Source organism: Saccopteryx leptura, chromosome 1 (genome assembly GCF_036850995.1).
Source record: "Saccopteryx leptura isolate mSacLep1 chromosome 1, mSacLep1_pri_phased_curated, whole genome shotgun sequence".
In the NCBI taxonomy this organism is placed as follows: Eukaryota; Metazoa; Chordata; class Mammalia; order Chiroptera; family Emballonuridae; genus Saccopteryx; species Saccopteryx leptura.
Window position 1 is genome coordinate 106725227 of NC_089503.1, and position 16183 is coordinate 106741409.

Consider the following 16183-nt stretch of genomic DNA (forward strand, 5'->3'; position numbering starts at 1 on the left):
AAATCTGCCAAGGGAAGTTGGGAACGCAGCAGGCTGGCTGCCACGACTGCGTTTCCAGCTCCTCCGCTGCCTCTGCACCAGTCTGCACTCCCTAAATCAAGCAATCCACCACACCCACACCAAGAAATGACCACGCACCAACCCATCCCGGGACCCGCCACGCTGAGATTCCCAGAGTAATAGAAGGTTCCAGAAAGATAAGCTAATCTAACATGCTCATTTCACAGGTGAAGATACTGAGTGAGTCTCAGAGAGGTCTAGGTATCTGTGAAAGAGCAGAACTCAAACCCACTGCTCTGACGCGAAGAGCAGTCTTTCCTTAAGGTACCCACGGCTCCCTTCTTTTCTTTTAAAAGCCCTTCCTCCCACCCCAGGAGAGATGGTCACAAGGGTCAGTATGAATCTGAAATACTTCATGCCAATAACCAGCTTTCCATAATCCCTTGAGAGCTTCAGCATTTCCCAAACACCTCAAATCGCCTATACTTGAATTGGACTCCTTTTCTAAGACATCTTTCCAGAAGAGGGAAAAATAATGTTAAATCATATTAAAGCAAATCGGGGAAATAAAGTTCTTAGAATTAGGATCTAATCCAAAGCCTTTCCTGTGGCCCACACGCTGCACCTGACCTCACCTTCCGGCGCTCTCATTCCCATCAAATACGCTGCCACCTCTGGGCCTCTGCCTGCGCTCCCTCCACCAAGACAGCAGTTTCAGGAAAGGGCACAGTTTGGTTCCTCACGCCATTCAGGGCTCTGCCACGTGCAGGAGTCCACTCAGAGGCCTTCGTTTCCCACGCTTGTTCAGGGTGACCCCTGGCCTCTTTTTTATCCAATGTACCTGACGTGACGTGAAGGGGGCATGTGTCTACGGGCGGTGTGCCCATCAGACTGTACGTCCGATAAGGGCAGAGACTTTGTCTTGCTTCCTGTACTTTTCCTAGTGGACAGTAATTATTTTTTTAGATAATGCAAATCTTTAGTTTTGAATTTGCCCTTTTTAGTCTGAAGCTTCTATTTTGAGTTTCCTTACATCAAGGCATGCCCATAAATAGGCATAGCCATGATTTTTCCGGTTTTAATAGAAGTTCTTAAGAGGGAAGCAATGTCCTTTATGTTATTCTAAGCTTGATTTTGCTTCCCAACATGTACAGTAGCTCTCAAAGTGTGGGCCCCAGACCAGCATCAGCAGAAAATGTGTTAGAAATGCAAGCTCTTTGGGTCCTGCCCAGACTAGGGGAGGAGCCCAGCAACTTGTTCTATCTAACAAGCCCCCCAATGAATTCTGATGCGTTCCTATTCATTGTTAGGACCACTGGCACAGCAGGAAGAAGCATGAACTAAATGTCTAAATGTCAGTGTTCTTCGGTTTTGGTCTCAGCTTTGCCATCCCTAAGCATGTGATGAGTCACTCAAATTCACTGGCCTTAGTTGACTCCTCTTGTCCATATGATCACTGAAGCCTTTGTCAGTTCTCAGTCGATGCTTCCAACCCAGCCTACCGATTGGTGTACGGCACTTAATTGTTGCAACATCTAAATGCGAAGGAGGCCACTGAGCTCCAGTGAGGCTCAGTCCATACCACATGTTTCAGCTGGACAGCCCTTAAGGATCCTGAAGGGTCTGGATTCCCACTTCAGATTATAATCTAAGGGTTAAGGAAGGCAGTATGTATACTGTCTAATACCTTCTAGTTATAGAAGCCTTGAGAAACTAAATTGTACTCGGCCAGCGGGCGGTGGACCCTATCAGCCCAGGGAGAAAGCCCCTCCAGCAGGGAAGTACTGTGGCTGCCTGGTTTTCAGCTATTTCAAATGCAGGGGCAACAGAGACCCCCATCGGTGCTTCTGTGAGCAACCCACGGGGCAGAAAGTTTGAGAAATGGGAACATTAGTTGCCATTTTCTGCCAAAGTTTCCAGACAGATATAATCAAAGGTGGCTGGCATAAAAGAAAATAAAGGCTGTAAAAATAGCATCACTGTCCTTTAAAGTGCTCAGGATGGGATCACAGAATCAGCAGGGTTCCTTTCTGGGCACTGGAAGGAGGAGACACAGATGAAAGATCAGAGCTAAGAAACCCCAGGACATTTAAGCCAAGCGTTATCTCTTCAGGATTGTTTAGTTTCATAACTGTGATCTGGATAATAGATAGCTCTTGGGCATTAGGAAACCTCCATTAGGACAAATGGTTTGTCTCTTGTAGTCAGAATAGACCGCCCCCGCCTCTGCCCCTACAATGTGACTCTGGTACCTAGAGCCGAGAATAGGTTATTTGTACTAATTCCCGGACCTTGCTAATCCACAATTTCTTCTTCATGAATTACTCCAGCACAAGTGAGAGCATCAGATGAGACATACTAAAGGGAAAAGGACAGGCCTTTAAAATGGGTGAAAGAATGAACTAGGGTATTGACTGAATGAATGACACATATGAAAGCCCATAACCCAGCGTTGGGGCACTCGGTATTAACACGATTCATAACAATTCCTTTCTTATTAATTGGGTAAGACTGAGCTCTAACCCTGATAGTCTAGTAACAGGAACGAGATAAGAACATAGGTAACTAAGACCCATCAAATCCCAGAGGGTTGAAGAGACAGCAAGGAGAATGAGTTCAATTGCTTTGGAAATTTGAAAGGGCTTTGTGAAAGGGACAGCAAGCTGGCCTTGAATGACAGGCCAAATTCGGTGGGATGGGTGGCGGTGGTGGTGTTTTGGAAAGCATGAATTGCAGGGACCCTAGGGAGGAAGTGGTTTCTGAGGGGCAGGCACGTGCTAAGTACTCTCGTGTGCTTCAGCCCTTGAACCGTCTGGTTGCTGTCAGCGTGAGAACCTCCTTCCTGCTCCAGGTGCCCTCTGCCATGGGGTCATGCTGGGTGGAGGTCACAGCCTGTTAGCCGAGACCCACGCCCATCTGTCCCTGCTCTGCTCTCCATCACAGCGAACCACAGAGTTTCCCAGGCTCTCCTGACCCCTGCGTGCAGAGTAGGCCCAGCCGATGAAGTGCATGGCCAGAGGGCTGGACGGAGGGGGAAGGCTGTCTGTGCTGTAGCTCTAAACAACAACACCCCGTTTGAGTGTGAAATCCTGAGTTCTCAGTAGACTTAATCTAATTGAAGACAGTTTCAAAATGAAGAGTTGAGAAACACCACAGACCTAGTGTCCAGGGGGCCCCTGAACTTGAACTGCAATGATAGGCTCTAGAAGAAGGGAAGGAAACGATGGCCGTGCATCACTGTTTTTCTTTTCAGTTTGGGATGGTCTTGGTGCTTCTGGAGAGTGCCCCCCAAGATGGCCGCCCCCTCTCCCCCTGTCCCCCGCTAGTCCCCCTGAGCCATTCTTCCAGGCCCACCTCACATCACGCCATCTCTCCCCATCTGGGACTCCCTGCAGTTAAGTATTTTATAGTTCAGCACATAAGCAATCTCCAGGCTGTCCACTGGTCTTGTCTTCTCAGCTAGATGCTATGCATCTTATAGACAAGGGCTGTATTTTCTCCTTCTTTTGTATGTGCTTACAACAGAGTGCGGAACATTTCAGATGCAGGGAGCACCTCCCAACTGGTGCAGATTAATGAAACAAACATTCGGGCTCATTGGCAAGGTAGGAGCAGAGGTTCCATCACCTTCAAAAATCTCTGTGACCCAAACCAGAGTGGCTATGGAATAACAGCAATTATATCCTGCTTTATCCCTCTGTCAAATATCAACAGGATTTAAGAAAGACAGGGTGACTTTGCCTTGAAGGAGATTTTGCAGGGAAGGAAGCTTCAATGACACATACAGTCTGTAGGAGTTCCAGGTAAATTAATATGGGTTAGGGTTAGGGTTAGGAAATCGACTTGATTTCCAAGACAAACTGCTGGTATAATAGATCTCCTACACCCCTATTCTGAGAAAACAGTAGGAGACAAAGCACAACAAGCCCCCAACCAGAAAAAGCCCTTATCATATGCTCTGCAGTGTTCAAGGACTACTTCCCCTGTTTTACACTTAAGCTCTACAGAGCCGTCTAAACATACTTGCATGGGTTCTTGCTTTCAAAGCCAAAAAGATCAGGTTCCTGAAATGTGGGCTATGTCTGCAGACTCCATTGATCTCTACATACATGCCTGGGTGGTATTTCTTCAAATACTCCCATCCCCGCAGTGATTTTATTTAGTCTGGTTGTTCCTAAGACAAACACACATAACTTCAATGAAATGCACACCAAGTGTAGGGGAAAGCATCTTGAAACAATTAGACCGGGGATCGGGAACCTATGGCTCGCGAGCCAGATGTGGCTCTTTTGATGGCTGCATCTGGCTCGCAGACAAATCTTTAACAACAAAAAAAAATAACAACGTTAAAAATATAAAACATTCCCATGTATTACAATCCATTCATTTCCTATCGCTCATGTTCATGGTTGCGGGTGGCTGGAGCCAATCACAGCTGTCCTCTGGGACAACACCAAATTTTTATTTGATAATTGTAAAGTACATGGGTCGTTGTATGGCTTTCACGGAATTACATTTTAAAATATGTGGCGTTCATGGCTCTCTCAGCCAAAAAGTTTCCCGAGCCCTGAATTAGACTGTTCCATGTGCAAGGTCTAGGGCAAGGGTACCCTCCCACTTTGCTTCCACCGAGGAAAGAGAACAGATGGGTGGAGTGAGTCCAAGCCCGGCTCCGTAGACACAGCCTGCCGCTGTAACTTTTTGTCTTGCTCTACTTTGTTCTCCTAAGACCGAAGACACCGCCCTTCTTTGACTCTTTCCTAAACAAATTCACTTGCCTTCTCTCTTTTTCTTTAACCCATCTTTGATCAGCTGTAGAGGGAGAACACTTTCAAGACAAGGTTTCTTATCTATCCCTAAAGGAAACATCCCAGGAAGAAACTGAAAGGCATGAAGAATTCAAACCACCCATCTGGTTCTTGACCTTGGATTGTGAGGGTTCTGGACCTTGTCTGCCGGGATGGCTGCCTGTGCTGCCTCATTCTTGGGACTTTCTGGGTCATCTGGTATTTAGGTAGAAAAGGTGGAATATTTCCTATTTAAGTTGCACTAGAGGCTGGGAGAGCAGAGAGTCAGCTTCTGACATTCACCAGGATAGCTCTTTTCCTCTCAGACCCCAAGTTAATTCCCCCTAATGAATTTACCCGTGAGATTTTTTTACCAGCAAAAAGAGGAGGTTTTCTCCATGAGAGCCATCCTGAAAAGTTGCTCCCACAAATGCTGACCAAACGCCTCTCCTATGCTTGGGATGGTGAAAAAGACCAACATCGGTACAAAAAGCGTCGTGGGGTCCCTGTCCTCAGCGAGCTTCCTGTGTGGCAAGGGAACAAGTCTTTCAGGGAACAAGGGTTGTTTTTAGGCTGCTGAGTCTTTTCGGTTGTTGCTCCTGTTCTTTCAAGGTAAGAAAATACATCAAAGTCTTAACTTAAGATTGTAGTAGGTCAAAGAGAAGAAAAATCACAAACAGACTGAGAACATCAGCCGGGAAGGTATTCTGGACTGAACTGGGAGGCTGGGCCAACGCCCAGCCGGTCTTCCCCGAGGGGAGGGCGGGAGCAGAGGGCCCCACCCCTGGCAGAAGGCGAGCGCCAACACCAAGGAAAGTGAGGGCGGGGTGGCAGGGGCCCTGGAAAGCCAAGATCAGGACTTCAGATTGTCAGGCAATAGGAAAACACCACACTACTGAGAAAAATAACAAAATGGGTTATCACAAAAGCTCTAGAAAATAGGCCTCCAGCCTGACTTTGGTACAGAAGTGGATAAATCAAAGGGTAAACCGAACTAGCAGGCAGAGAATGAGGTCAAGTATTGTCAAGGACCTAACTTTCAAGTGTGTGGCCTGGCCTTGCCCTTCGGAGACAAATGCAAAACACTGTATACACAGTCCCAGTCAAATTCTGGCCGAGCAAGCCCCATGGGGCCCGTGAGGCCAAGAGCTCCAGCAGAGGGGACATGCTGCGATGGCCTGTCAGGGATTTGGAACCACTCCTAGGAAGTCACCAGCTCGTGTGCTACTAAACCAATGCATGCGGAAAGAACAGGAACAAGGACAAAAAAGTCTCCACAGCTGGAGAAAATCTTCAAGTGCGAGGGAGACCCATGTGCACTCAGGTAGGAATGCACGGATTAGACAAAGTCAGCTACAGAAGCGCAGACCTGCCAAGGCGAGAAGGCTGAAGACCAGTGTTGCTTAGGGCTCATGGGTATAAAGAACCCTGGGCCTTGCACTATTACATGATGCCAAAAGGACAAGAGAAATGGTTTCTTAGGAGCAACAGCCCCTCTCATTCTGCATACTGAGAACATTAGATTGGAAAGAAAATATGAAACTGGATAGATTTAATTCTGTGGTGCTGGCCCAGGCCAGTGGCTCAGTGGATAGAGTGTCAGCCTGGAGTATGGACGTCCCAGGTTTGATTCCTGGTCAGGGCACACAGGAGAAGCAACCATCTGCTTCTCCTACTTCCTTTTTCTCCCTCTTCCCCTACCACAGCCAGTGGCTCAACTGTTTCAAACATGGCCCTGGGCACTGAGGATAGCACTGTTGGAGCGGATAAGCCTCAGGTGCTAAAAATAGCTCAGTACCCAAGGATTGGCCCTAGATGGGGTTGCGGGATGGATCCCGGTCAGGGCGAATGTGGGAGTCTGCCTCGCTATCTCTCCTCCTCTCACCTTTAAAAAAAAAATTCTATGGTGTCTTCAAAAATTAAATTCTTGTAGTTATCAGTTAACAACTTTAATCACCAAAAGAAATATTCCAAGCAGAGAAACTGTTAACAGATGATTAGTTATGGCAAATCTCACACTGAAAAAATAATTATCTCCTTTCTCTCTTTTCCATATAGTTCTAACTTCCCACATAAGTATTGTGGAAAGAAAAAATGGTGGACTTGCACGTGCTGAGAGCCACGTTAGAGCAGTTCCATAATTAATGCAGGAAAACTACATCACATGGGCCTCAGTTTTAGAATGTGCAACATGGAGGTGGTGATCTTTGTATAACTACTGTGTGCATTTCTACTGTTAAAAAGAGAATAAGACATAGAAGTCATTTATGCTACAAGGATGAACCTTGAAACCATTGTGCTAGGTGAGAGAAGCCAGACACAAAGGGCCCCACCTTACATGATTCCACTTATGTACATGAAATATCCAGAATAAGCACATTCACAGAGAATGTGTTTATGGGTACAAGGTTTCACTTGGGATGATGAAAGATTTCTGGAAATAGAAAACGAAAATGATTTGTACAACATTGTGAATATACTTAATGCCACTACAATGTACACTCTATTATGGTTAAAGTGGTAAATTGTATGTTATGGCTAGTTTACCACAGTAAAAAGAAAAGAGAAAGACTAGAAATAACAGTTTGGCCGTGTACTCCATACATAAATAATATCTTATTTAAAAAAGGCATAAGTTTATCCAGCTGATCACAATGTGACTGAGCTGCTACTCTAAATTTTCTGTTTTCGTTTTAGTGGGTTTTGTTTTGGGCCAAACTATGGGAAACTGTTATCTCTCCTTTCTCTGGTATCGTGATAAAAGGCTGTTTTATGCAGACACCTGCAGAGCCGGACCAGGGGAGCAGGAGCCAAGAAAGCTTTATAGAGATACAAGAAGCCGTCCAAAGCACCGTATCTCCCACCAGAAGGCTCAGAACAGGCGTGTGGCCTCTGCTATTGTCATTCTGATAGCACTGACTCCACATGTGGCATCGTGGGAAAAGGTTAATTGACTCATTCAACAAATACTTTCTGAGTATCTACAACAAGCCGAGCAGTGGGTTAGGTGATGTAATTACAGCAGTATAAAGTTACTGTCCCTTCTATCAAGGCAATTTCAATCTAGAGCACAAGAGGGATAAGAAATAACAATTACAAAGGGTTGAAAAGGCTCAACATAATATTAGCCAACAACCAGAGCCTGCCTCCTATTGGGAGTCCTGGTTACCAAGTCAGAGTTCACCGGGTTTGAGCCCTGGGCCCCACGCCAGAGGGACAGGCCTTGGCGAATGTAAAGTCAAACCAAAGCTGATGGTGTGGGGCAGAGGCCCAACCTGGGGCTTTGGCAAAGGACAAACCCAGCTCCTGGAGGGTAGACTGATCTGGGAGAGAACACTTCTCTCCATCCTTTGTGAACCCCCTAGCTTGGTCCCTACACAGAGCTCCACCCCTTAAGCTATCTCATGTCTCCCACAACAATAGAGTTGGTATCTTCACTATGGGATCCAATGGGTTACAGGAAGAGGGTTTAATTGGCAGAATTTGCCAACATCTGAAAATTTACCCTGTATTCTCACTATCTACCCTTCAATCTTGAGTTAACCTAGTATCTAGATGATGGTTCTCTCTGGTTGAACCTACCTAAGACATTGATAAGTACTGATTCCTGGACCTCTCCACGGACCAAATGACACCTGGGGTGGCCATGCCTACTGTGGGCCCAGCACTGAGCTCGTCCCTTGCATACATACAGTATCCAGAGCTATAGGTGCCCCATCAGTTATCTTCTCGGACTTGTTCTGGCCATAAGCATATGGACCCTCAGGGCAGCACTAGACCTTGGAGAGACAAGGGAGTAGGAATAGCTACCCCATTTCCCTTACCTCTTGGGCGGGATAACGTTGAGGCATACTACAAACCGGTGGTAAGCAAACTACTTCTGTAAGAAGCCAGACAGTTAATACGTTAGGCTCTGTGGGTGATATGGTATTTGTCCTGACTACTCAGATCTGCCTGGGCAGTGCAGAAGCCGCCCTGGGCAGTGATCGACAATGGGTTTGGCTGCATCCCAATAAAACATTATTTACAAAGGCAGACAGTGGCACACAGTTGGCCAAGCCCTGCTCTGAGTCTAACCAGATTCCCAGAGGGCCTCAGTGAAAATGAGTTCCAGGCGACAGTAGCAGTAACCTGCCAATAACAGGCTTCATTCCCTTACTGTGTCCTCTGTGGGGTCATGGCCAGAGAATCTGTGCAGTCAGATTCTTATCTCAGGACCTGCTTCCGGGGGCGCCCCACCAACGCCAGTGTCTGGCCACTTATAAACACGAGGTGTTCGAATACGATCATCTTCTTTTCACAGTGAACAAATTGAGATTCAAAGGCTACAACACTTACAAGTGATAGAGGCCAGATTAGAAGGCTACGTGGCTCCAGAGTCAGTCAGATCTCTATACTACACAACCATAGTATGGATGAACACACACACACACACACACACACACACACACACACGCACGCATGCACACACAATTAGTCAAACAGTTTTAATTTTGGCGAGCAAGCGTACCACACATGGAAAATCATAAAGCAAATTTTATATTACTCATGTAATTATTGATCTATGTTAAGGAAGGAGTTTAAAAAGAAATAAAAATATAAATAGTGCCCTGGCCAGATAGCTCAGTTGGTTAGAGTGCCATCCGGAAGCACAGAGGTTGCTGGTTCAATCCCCGGTCAAGGCACATACAGGAACAGATTGTGTTCCTATCTCTCTCACTCTTTCTCCTGTCCTCTCTCACTAAAATCAATCAATAATAAAATAAAACAAAATAAACTCTTCTCTAAAAAAATACAAATAGCAAAGTTTGAGGGGTATAAAAAAAAAAGTCTTTCTCTTATGCTCTTTCCAATCTAGAATCAAATTCATTTCCCACCAACCAGTGGATTGCAATCATAGTGCAGATGTATTTCCTTTCTGGTGAAATCTTTGGTTCTATCTGGAAACAAATACAGCCATTCAAGCAACCCAACGTGTGCTTTGGAACCTGAAGAGAAGGAACTACAGAGATTATCATACCCTCTTATGTATGTTAACATGGGGCAGGGGCACAGCAATTTCTCCAAGTCCCCTAAAGGCCCATGTGAAGGGCCCCCAGTGGATCCTAAGGATTCCAGAGCACTCTGAGAAGGAGAGTTGGAGCAGTTAGAAACCAATCTTTAGAGCTTACGCAGTCTTGCCCTCGCTGTCCTGTTTGGTGGCACTGGCCCCCTTCTTGCCCAGCAGTGAGGCCACCTTCTCCGCGTCGCCATTCTCCACGGCCTGCAGCAGCCGGTCATCATTCTTGTTCCACTCGTTGGTCTGTGGAGCGAAGGGGAGACACAAGGTCAGCGGACACCAGTGACCACAGCCGTGCCGACGAGCAGAACCTTGGTCCTCCCACCTCCCCATCCTTCCTTGCTGTTACTCAAATCACAATCTTCCCCCAAATGGGCACTGGAAGAATACCTTCCCCTTCCCCATGGTGGCACTCAAGAAGGCCGATTTCCCAAAAGGAAACATCGACAGTTCAATGAAAGAGCAGCCGGTCACCAAACTCTGACAGAAAATGACTTGTGTTAACTGAAATTGGGAAGAGGAGGCAACTTACAAAGACCTCATGGCCAGTTTACACATTAGCTTACTGCTAGCTCACGTCCACAGCTGGCCTCTGAGAACACTGGCCTTTGACCTGGTCCACAGCTCACTGGGTCCACGGCGTTACAGAACCAGACTGGCCAACAGGTTCAAGGTTGTCTGAGGGTTCCTAATCAGCGTAATTCTCTGTCTGCTTTCACTACTGCTCTTTCTGGGCCCTGATTTTTAGCTGTATATGATTTTAAGTAGCTGTCCAGGCCACCAACTGAACAAAGTATCACCAGCAACAAAACTTTCTGAGCGAGCTACTTAACATCAAAAGAGCTCTGAGTAAAGCCTCCACTGCCGAACCCCGGCCGCAACAGAGAGACTGTGCAAACCACAATGGCAGCAAAGCTTTCATGTGCATAAAAATTAGTTTTTACTCTTACAAAAGAAAGAGAGAATTTCTATATAAAAGCAAATGGGGCCTTAGTCCCTGGCAAGTTAGCTTTGTCGGTTAGTGTCGTCCCAAAACAACAACGTTGCTGGTTCGATCCCCGGTCAGGGCACATACAGGAAGCAACCAATGAATGTACAACTAAGTGGAACAACAAATGAATGCTTCTCTCTCTCCCTGTCAAAACAATCATTTTTTAAAAATCATTTGAAAAATAATAATAAAAAAATAGAAGCAAATGGGCCTTGAGTCTAAGACTCAGAAATTTCCCAAGTGAAATGACCGCAGGGAGCCATTGAAGGTTTTGGAGCCAGAGAGTGGGGTAATATAATCAGCACCTGAAGAAGTCACCAGGGAACGTATGGGGTGTCCAGGGTTAACGCAGGGAGAAAAGAGCCTGGCGCACATCAAAGCCCCTTGGCCACTTGGTCACTTTGCAGGCCCAGGTCACACTTCCCCCAGCAAAGCCTACTTTCTGGCCCCTGCAGCTGTAGATCCCACCACCCTGGGAGGAACTCTTCCTCCACAAACCTTCTATAGATAGGTCTCTAGGGCTCTCCAGGACTCTATCTTGACACCTATATGCTTCCTTGTGACCTCCACAACACCTCCAGGCATTTCATTGGAAAGGCTTTGTCATAGATCATGTTGGGAAGCAGACAGAAGAGAGACTGGAGACTTAAAAGCTAACAAGAGGGAATTCTAGGACCACAGTCTTCCATGGCCCCAGAGTGTTCCCAATCCCTCTGCACTGATGGAACTGGGAAACCCAGTAGGTCGTGGCCCTCTCGCTGAGCAAGGGTGGGTCTACCAGATGTCCCCGGCATCACTCCAACCCCAGCCTAGGAGCAGGACCTTAGAGAAAGCCATGGGCCACAGGGGACTAAAATTGGTGTATCAGGGTTCAAGTTAGGCGTTTATTTGGCTGGGAGTCTCAGGACTGAACCGTCCCCATTTCTCACTCAGCACTCTCTCTTTCCCCATGGCCATCACTGAGTGCAAGAACACAAGAATGAGGTAAGTCTGAACGAAAATGAGAAGTTTGTCCTCTAGGCTGCATGAACTTTCAGTCTAGAACTCTACACATTGATACATCTTTTGAACCTCAAGGCACCAAACACAAAACAAACAAACAAATAAAAACTCTCCATGCCTCAGTTTCCCAAGGCATGGACTGATGACCATTCTGATTCCCCTAAAGCTCAAAAAACTTTATCTATAAAATGCCCCAAATCAAACTTTGCTAGATAATTTTCTAGAACAGTACCACTGGAGATAATAGTAACATTCAGTATCTGCACTGTCCAAAACTGTGGCCACACAGTCAGGCAGTGATTCTCAACCAGAAGGATTTTTCCTCTCTGGGAACATTTGGCACACTCCGCAGATCATCGTGACTAGGGGTCGCTACTTGTATCTCTTGTAAGTGGGAGCTGGGGTGCTGCTAAACATCCTAAAATGCACAGGACAGCAACTGCCCCCCCAACAAACAACCATCTGGCCACAAATATCAAGACCACACTGGCTACATGTCAGCACTGGACATGTGGGTAGTGCAACTGAGGAACTGAACTTTTAACCTGAATTTCAGACCTGAGTGCAGCTCTACAGGATGGCTTTCTAAATATTCCTAACCAAGTAAGCAGGTGTCTGGGCCAAGGTCACCCCCACTTTCCTACAACGATCAATTCACTCTCAAAGAAGGCATTAGATTTCATCTTCAACGATAAATCAGGCTTCCTCCTGGAGGGGAACCCGAGAAATAGATCACCCGGGGCACAAGCATTTGTTGGTACAATAGGAAGCTTCACTTAGCAACAAAATGTAGCAAATATCCAGATACAGAATGCAGCTTATTTCTCCCAGATTGCTTTTTTAACAAACCAACAAAGTTTACTGAAATACAGGTAGGACTCGAATCCTACATACATCATCCCCATGCTACCTTTTAAATCAGGGGTCCCCAAAGTTTTAACACAGGGGGCCAGTTCACTGTCCCTTAGACCGTTGGAGGGCCACCACATACAGTGCTCCTCTCACTGACCACCAGTGAAAGAGGTGCCCCTTCCGGGAGTGCAGCGGGGGGCTGGATAAATGGCCTCAGGGGGCCGCAGGCAGCTCGCAGGCCGTAGTTTGGGGACACCTGTTTTAAATCCTTCCCAAACCAAGTTAAAACTGGATTGGGAAGATCAAAAAAACATTAAATCTCAGAGGACATGACTGAAGAAAGTACCTAAGCAAAGAAAGGGCACAGGAAAGGGTGTTCCTTCTCAGTGCTGTGCACCCAACTCTTGGGGAGAGAAAAATCTGATTGCAGGAGCTCCCTAAAGTTGGTTACATGTGGATATTTGTAAAGTTCAATTTCTACAGGAGAAAGTGAGACAGAGTTCCCCCACCCCTACTCTTTGGACAAGGTTAATGGCTTCTCTGTTTAAATCTAAAATTCTTTTATCTCGTCTCTCCTTTCCTCTTGGAGCAGATGAGGAAAGAGCACACGTCTACCCCCCCCCCACACACACACACAAAGATTTAATAAATAATCTGCAGCAACATTCAACCTGTATGTGCTGCTGACAGGCTCGCAGGAAGCAGCAAGAAGGAAAAGGATGGGCGCTGGACACACGGGCCTCAGAGTCGGGCCAAGAGAAGAACAGATCAGAACAAACGGGAAGGCAGGGGCAAACCTGCAGAGGATCTTGAGGGAAAGGCAGACTCTCAGTTGGGAAATGAGGAGAGAAGGTAAGAGTTTTATTCTTAACCTCACAAGTACTCTAAAAGTAGAGGCCAAGAAGGGCCCCAAGCAGACGTCTCATCCAGGAATCCAGATTCTGAACAGTGAGTCTTCCAGAATGAATTGATATTGTAGCAGGGTTAACTGTGCAGAATCTCCGTTTCTTTACCATGACCCTTTCTCCTTTCTGACAGTACACTCCCTTCCTTAATCATTAAGTCCTTGGGACATCAGATTCCGGTCAGCATCAAACTGAAGAACAAAGCCTCAAGTCTGTTGAGCACAGAAATAGAGTTTCAGTCAAGCGAAAGATAACACCTTGACCTCAGCTGTGCTTCAGCCCCAGACCCGTGAAAGCAGAATGACCCACGGACCACATCTTCATGAAACCCGACAGAACGATGTCATGGTTGACATCAGGACCTCATCCAACGATTAACTCTCCCTACCCTGGCCCCAACCAATCAGTAGAGACCATGACCTTAACCTTAGCCACCTTGATGAATGCTTTTCCCCCTATAACCTACCCCCGGTCCCCGGAAGCCATTACAGAGCCAGGTCTTTGGGTATGAGCTTACCTGGGACTCTGGGCTTCATACCATTTCCTCAGCTAATAAAAAACCCTTTTTGTTGCAAATTCCTGTTCACATGTGATTGGACCCTGATGCGGTAAGGTGAATGGACCCCTCAGTCCAGTAACAGCAGAGGGAAGATGCTAATATAAGTTCTCTAGTCCTGGCCAGGCCGATGCTCATGTGTGTAATTAGTTCTGGTCTATACAACAGACCATACCATGTTTCTTCCAAAAGCATAGCTTTCAAGATGCCATCGCTTCTCTATCCTAAATCTGTCCATGAACACATTCCCTGTGTTTTCTCCCATAATTCCATTCTATCCAGTGTTACATCCTATACCAAAAATTCCATAGCTAATTACAAGATGAGACAAAACAGGTGTCTATTAATGTCACTGCTCTTGAGAATCCAGAAGCAAATTTCGCTCCTCCACCTTTATCCCCCAGCTGAATGGTACAGGCTTAAAATCAAGCATCAAAAATAATTTTAAAAAAAGCAATCTTGGTCAATATCTACCGTTCAAAGGTAGCACTGATCAGATAAATAGGTTGTGATGTTGTGAAATAATAAAAATACATGTTTGGTCTTTGTTCTTGGTTCCTAGCACAGAGCTCCTAAAATCCGCGGAATTTCCTGAGTTACGGAGGGAAGAGGAGCATCTTTTAAAAAATTCATAATAAGCCTCTTTATATCTTATCTGAGTTTATGTTAATGTTAATGAGGTGACTGGGGGCTAGAAGCCCTTAGATCAGCAGTTCTCAACCTGTGGGTTGCGACCCCGATGGGGGTCAAACGACCAAAACACAGGGGTCGCCTAAAGCCATTGGAAATATTATACAAATGTATAATAAATATGTATTTTCCGATGGCTTTAGGCAACCCCTGTGTTTTGGTCGTTCGACCCCCGCCGAGGTCGCGACCCACAGGTTGAGAACCGCTGCCTTAGATATAGGATGAGGGCTGGTGTCAGAGGAAGCATGTGATTGATTACCTTTAGAACTTTCAGGTCCCCAACCCCCTCTAAGAAGAAAAGAAGGGCTGAAGATTGAATCAGTCGCTGATGGCCATGGATTCAATCCACCATGCTTACCTACATAATGGATCCTTCATAAAATCCCCTAAACCACTCCTCAGCTACGGGGTCCAGGGAGCCTCTAGGCTGGTGTACATCCAGGTGCTGGGGAGGTGAAGCAGGTTGGGCACGGCCACACACACACACACACACACACACACACACACACACACCACACTTTGTCCTATGTGCTTCTTCCGTTTGGCGTTTCTTGAGTTGTTCTCTTTCTAATAAACTAGCAATAGAGTGCCTTCTTGAGTTCTATGAGCTGTTCCAGAAAATTACTGAACCTGAGGAGGGGGTTGTGGGACCCCTCTGACTTTATAGCTCATTGATCAGAAACAGGGTTGACCCAGGACTTGCACTTGGTGTCTGAAGGGGGACAGCCGTAGGGGCTGAGCCTTTATCCTGTGGGATCTGGCTCTAACTCCAGGCAGGGCCAGCATTGAGTTGAATCACTGGATAGACACTATGTTAGTGTCAGGAGAGAACTGGTTGTAAGTATAAAGAAAAATCCCACACATTTGGTGCCAGAAGTGTTTCCTGGAAGAATTAGATCAAGTGATAGGTGAAGTTCGAAATTTTGCCCTAACATCCCAAAGTAATTCACTCATACTTACGGCGACCTCTGTCACACCAATGATATTCCCTCTCCCTCCCCACTTCCCATGAAAATGCCCCCCAGCTGACACTCCCTCCAGAAGGCAGGCTTAACTCTGCCTCCGCACTGGTCTCCGGGTCCCCTAGAACAGTCATTTTCATCTATTAGTGGGTTAATTCAACATTCTTTTAAGTAGAAAAAATAAAAAAATACCGGATACATCATATTTAAGATTTACAAAAGTTATTATTGATATAAGAGAGAGGGAAAGGAAGAGAGACAGAAACAAACAGAAACATTGATCTGTTCCTGTATGTGCTCTGACCGGGGATCTAACCCACAGCAGGGCCGGATACTTAATTTAATAAGATATTTAATAAGGTTGATTGTTTTTGTATGT

The 16183-nt window shown here is 46.2% G+C and overlaps 1 protein-coding gene across 3 annotated transcripts in view; it reads right to left on the bottom strand.

The window, feature by feature from the left end:
* RAI14 (retinoic acid induced 14) overlaps nt 1-16183 on the bottom strand; it is a 154141-nt gene that overhangs the window by 46461 nt on the left and 91497 nt on the right. For 2 of the 3 annotated variants that reach the window (XM_066373731.1, XM_066373716.1), the window contains exons 1-2: nt 10237-10365; nt 9959-10089 (exon numbers count right to left, since the gene is read on the bottom strand). In XM_066373731.1, coding sequence (XP_066229828.1) covers nt 9959-10089; nt 10237-10290 — 185 coding nt within the window. In that variant the 5' untranslated portion in view covers nt 10291-10365. Of the gene's footprint in view, nt 1-9958; nt 10090-10236; nt 10366-16183 lie in introns of those variants that run through there. The other variant, XM_066373727.1, reaches the window with a different exon arrangement.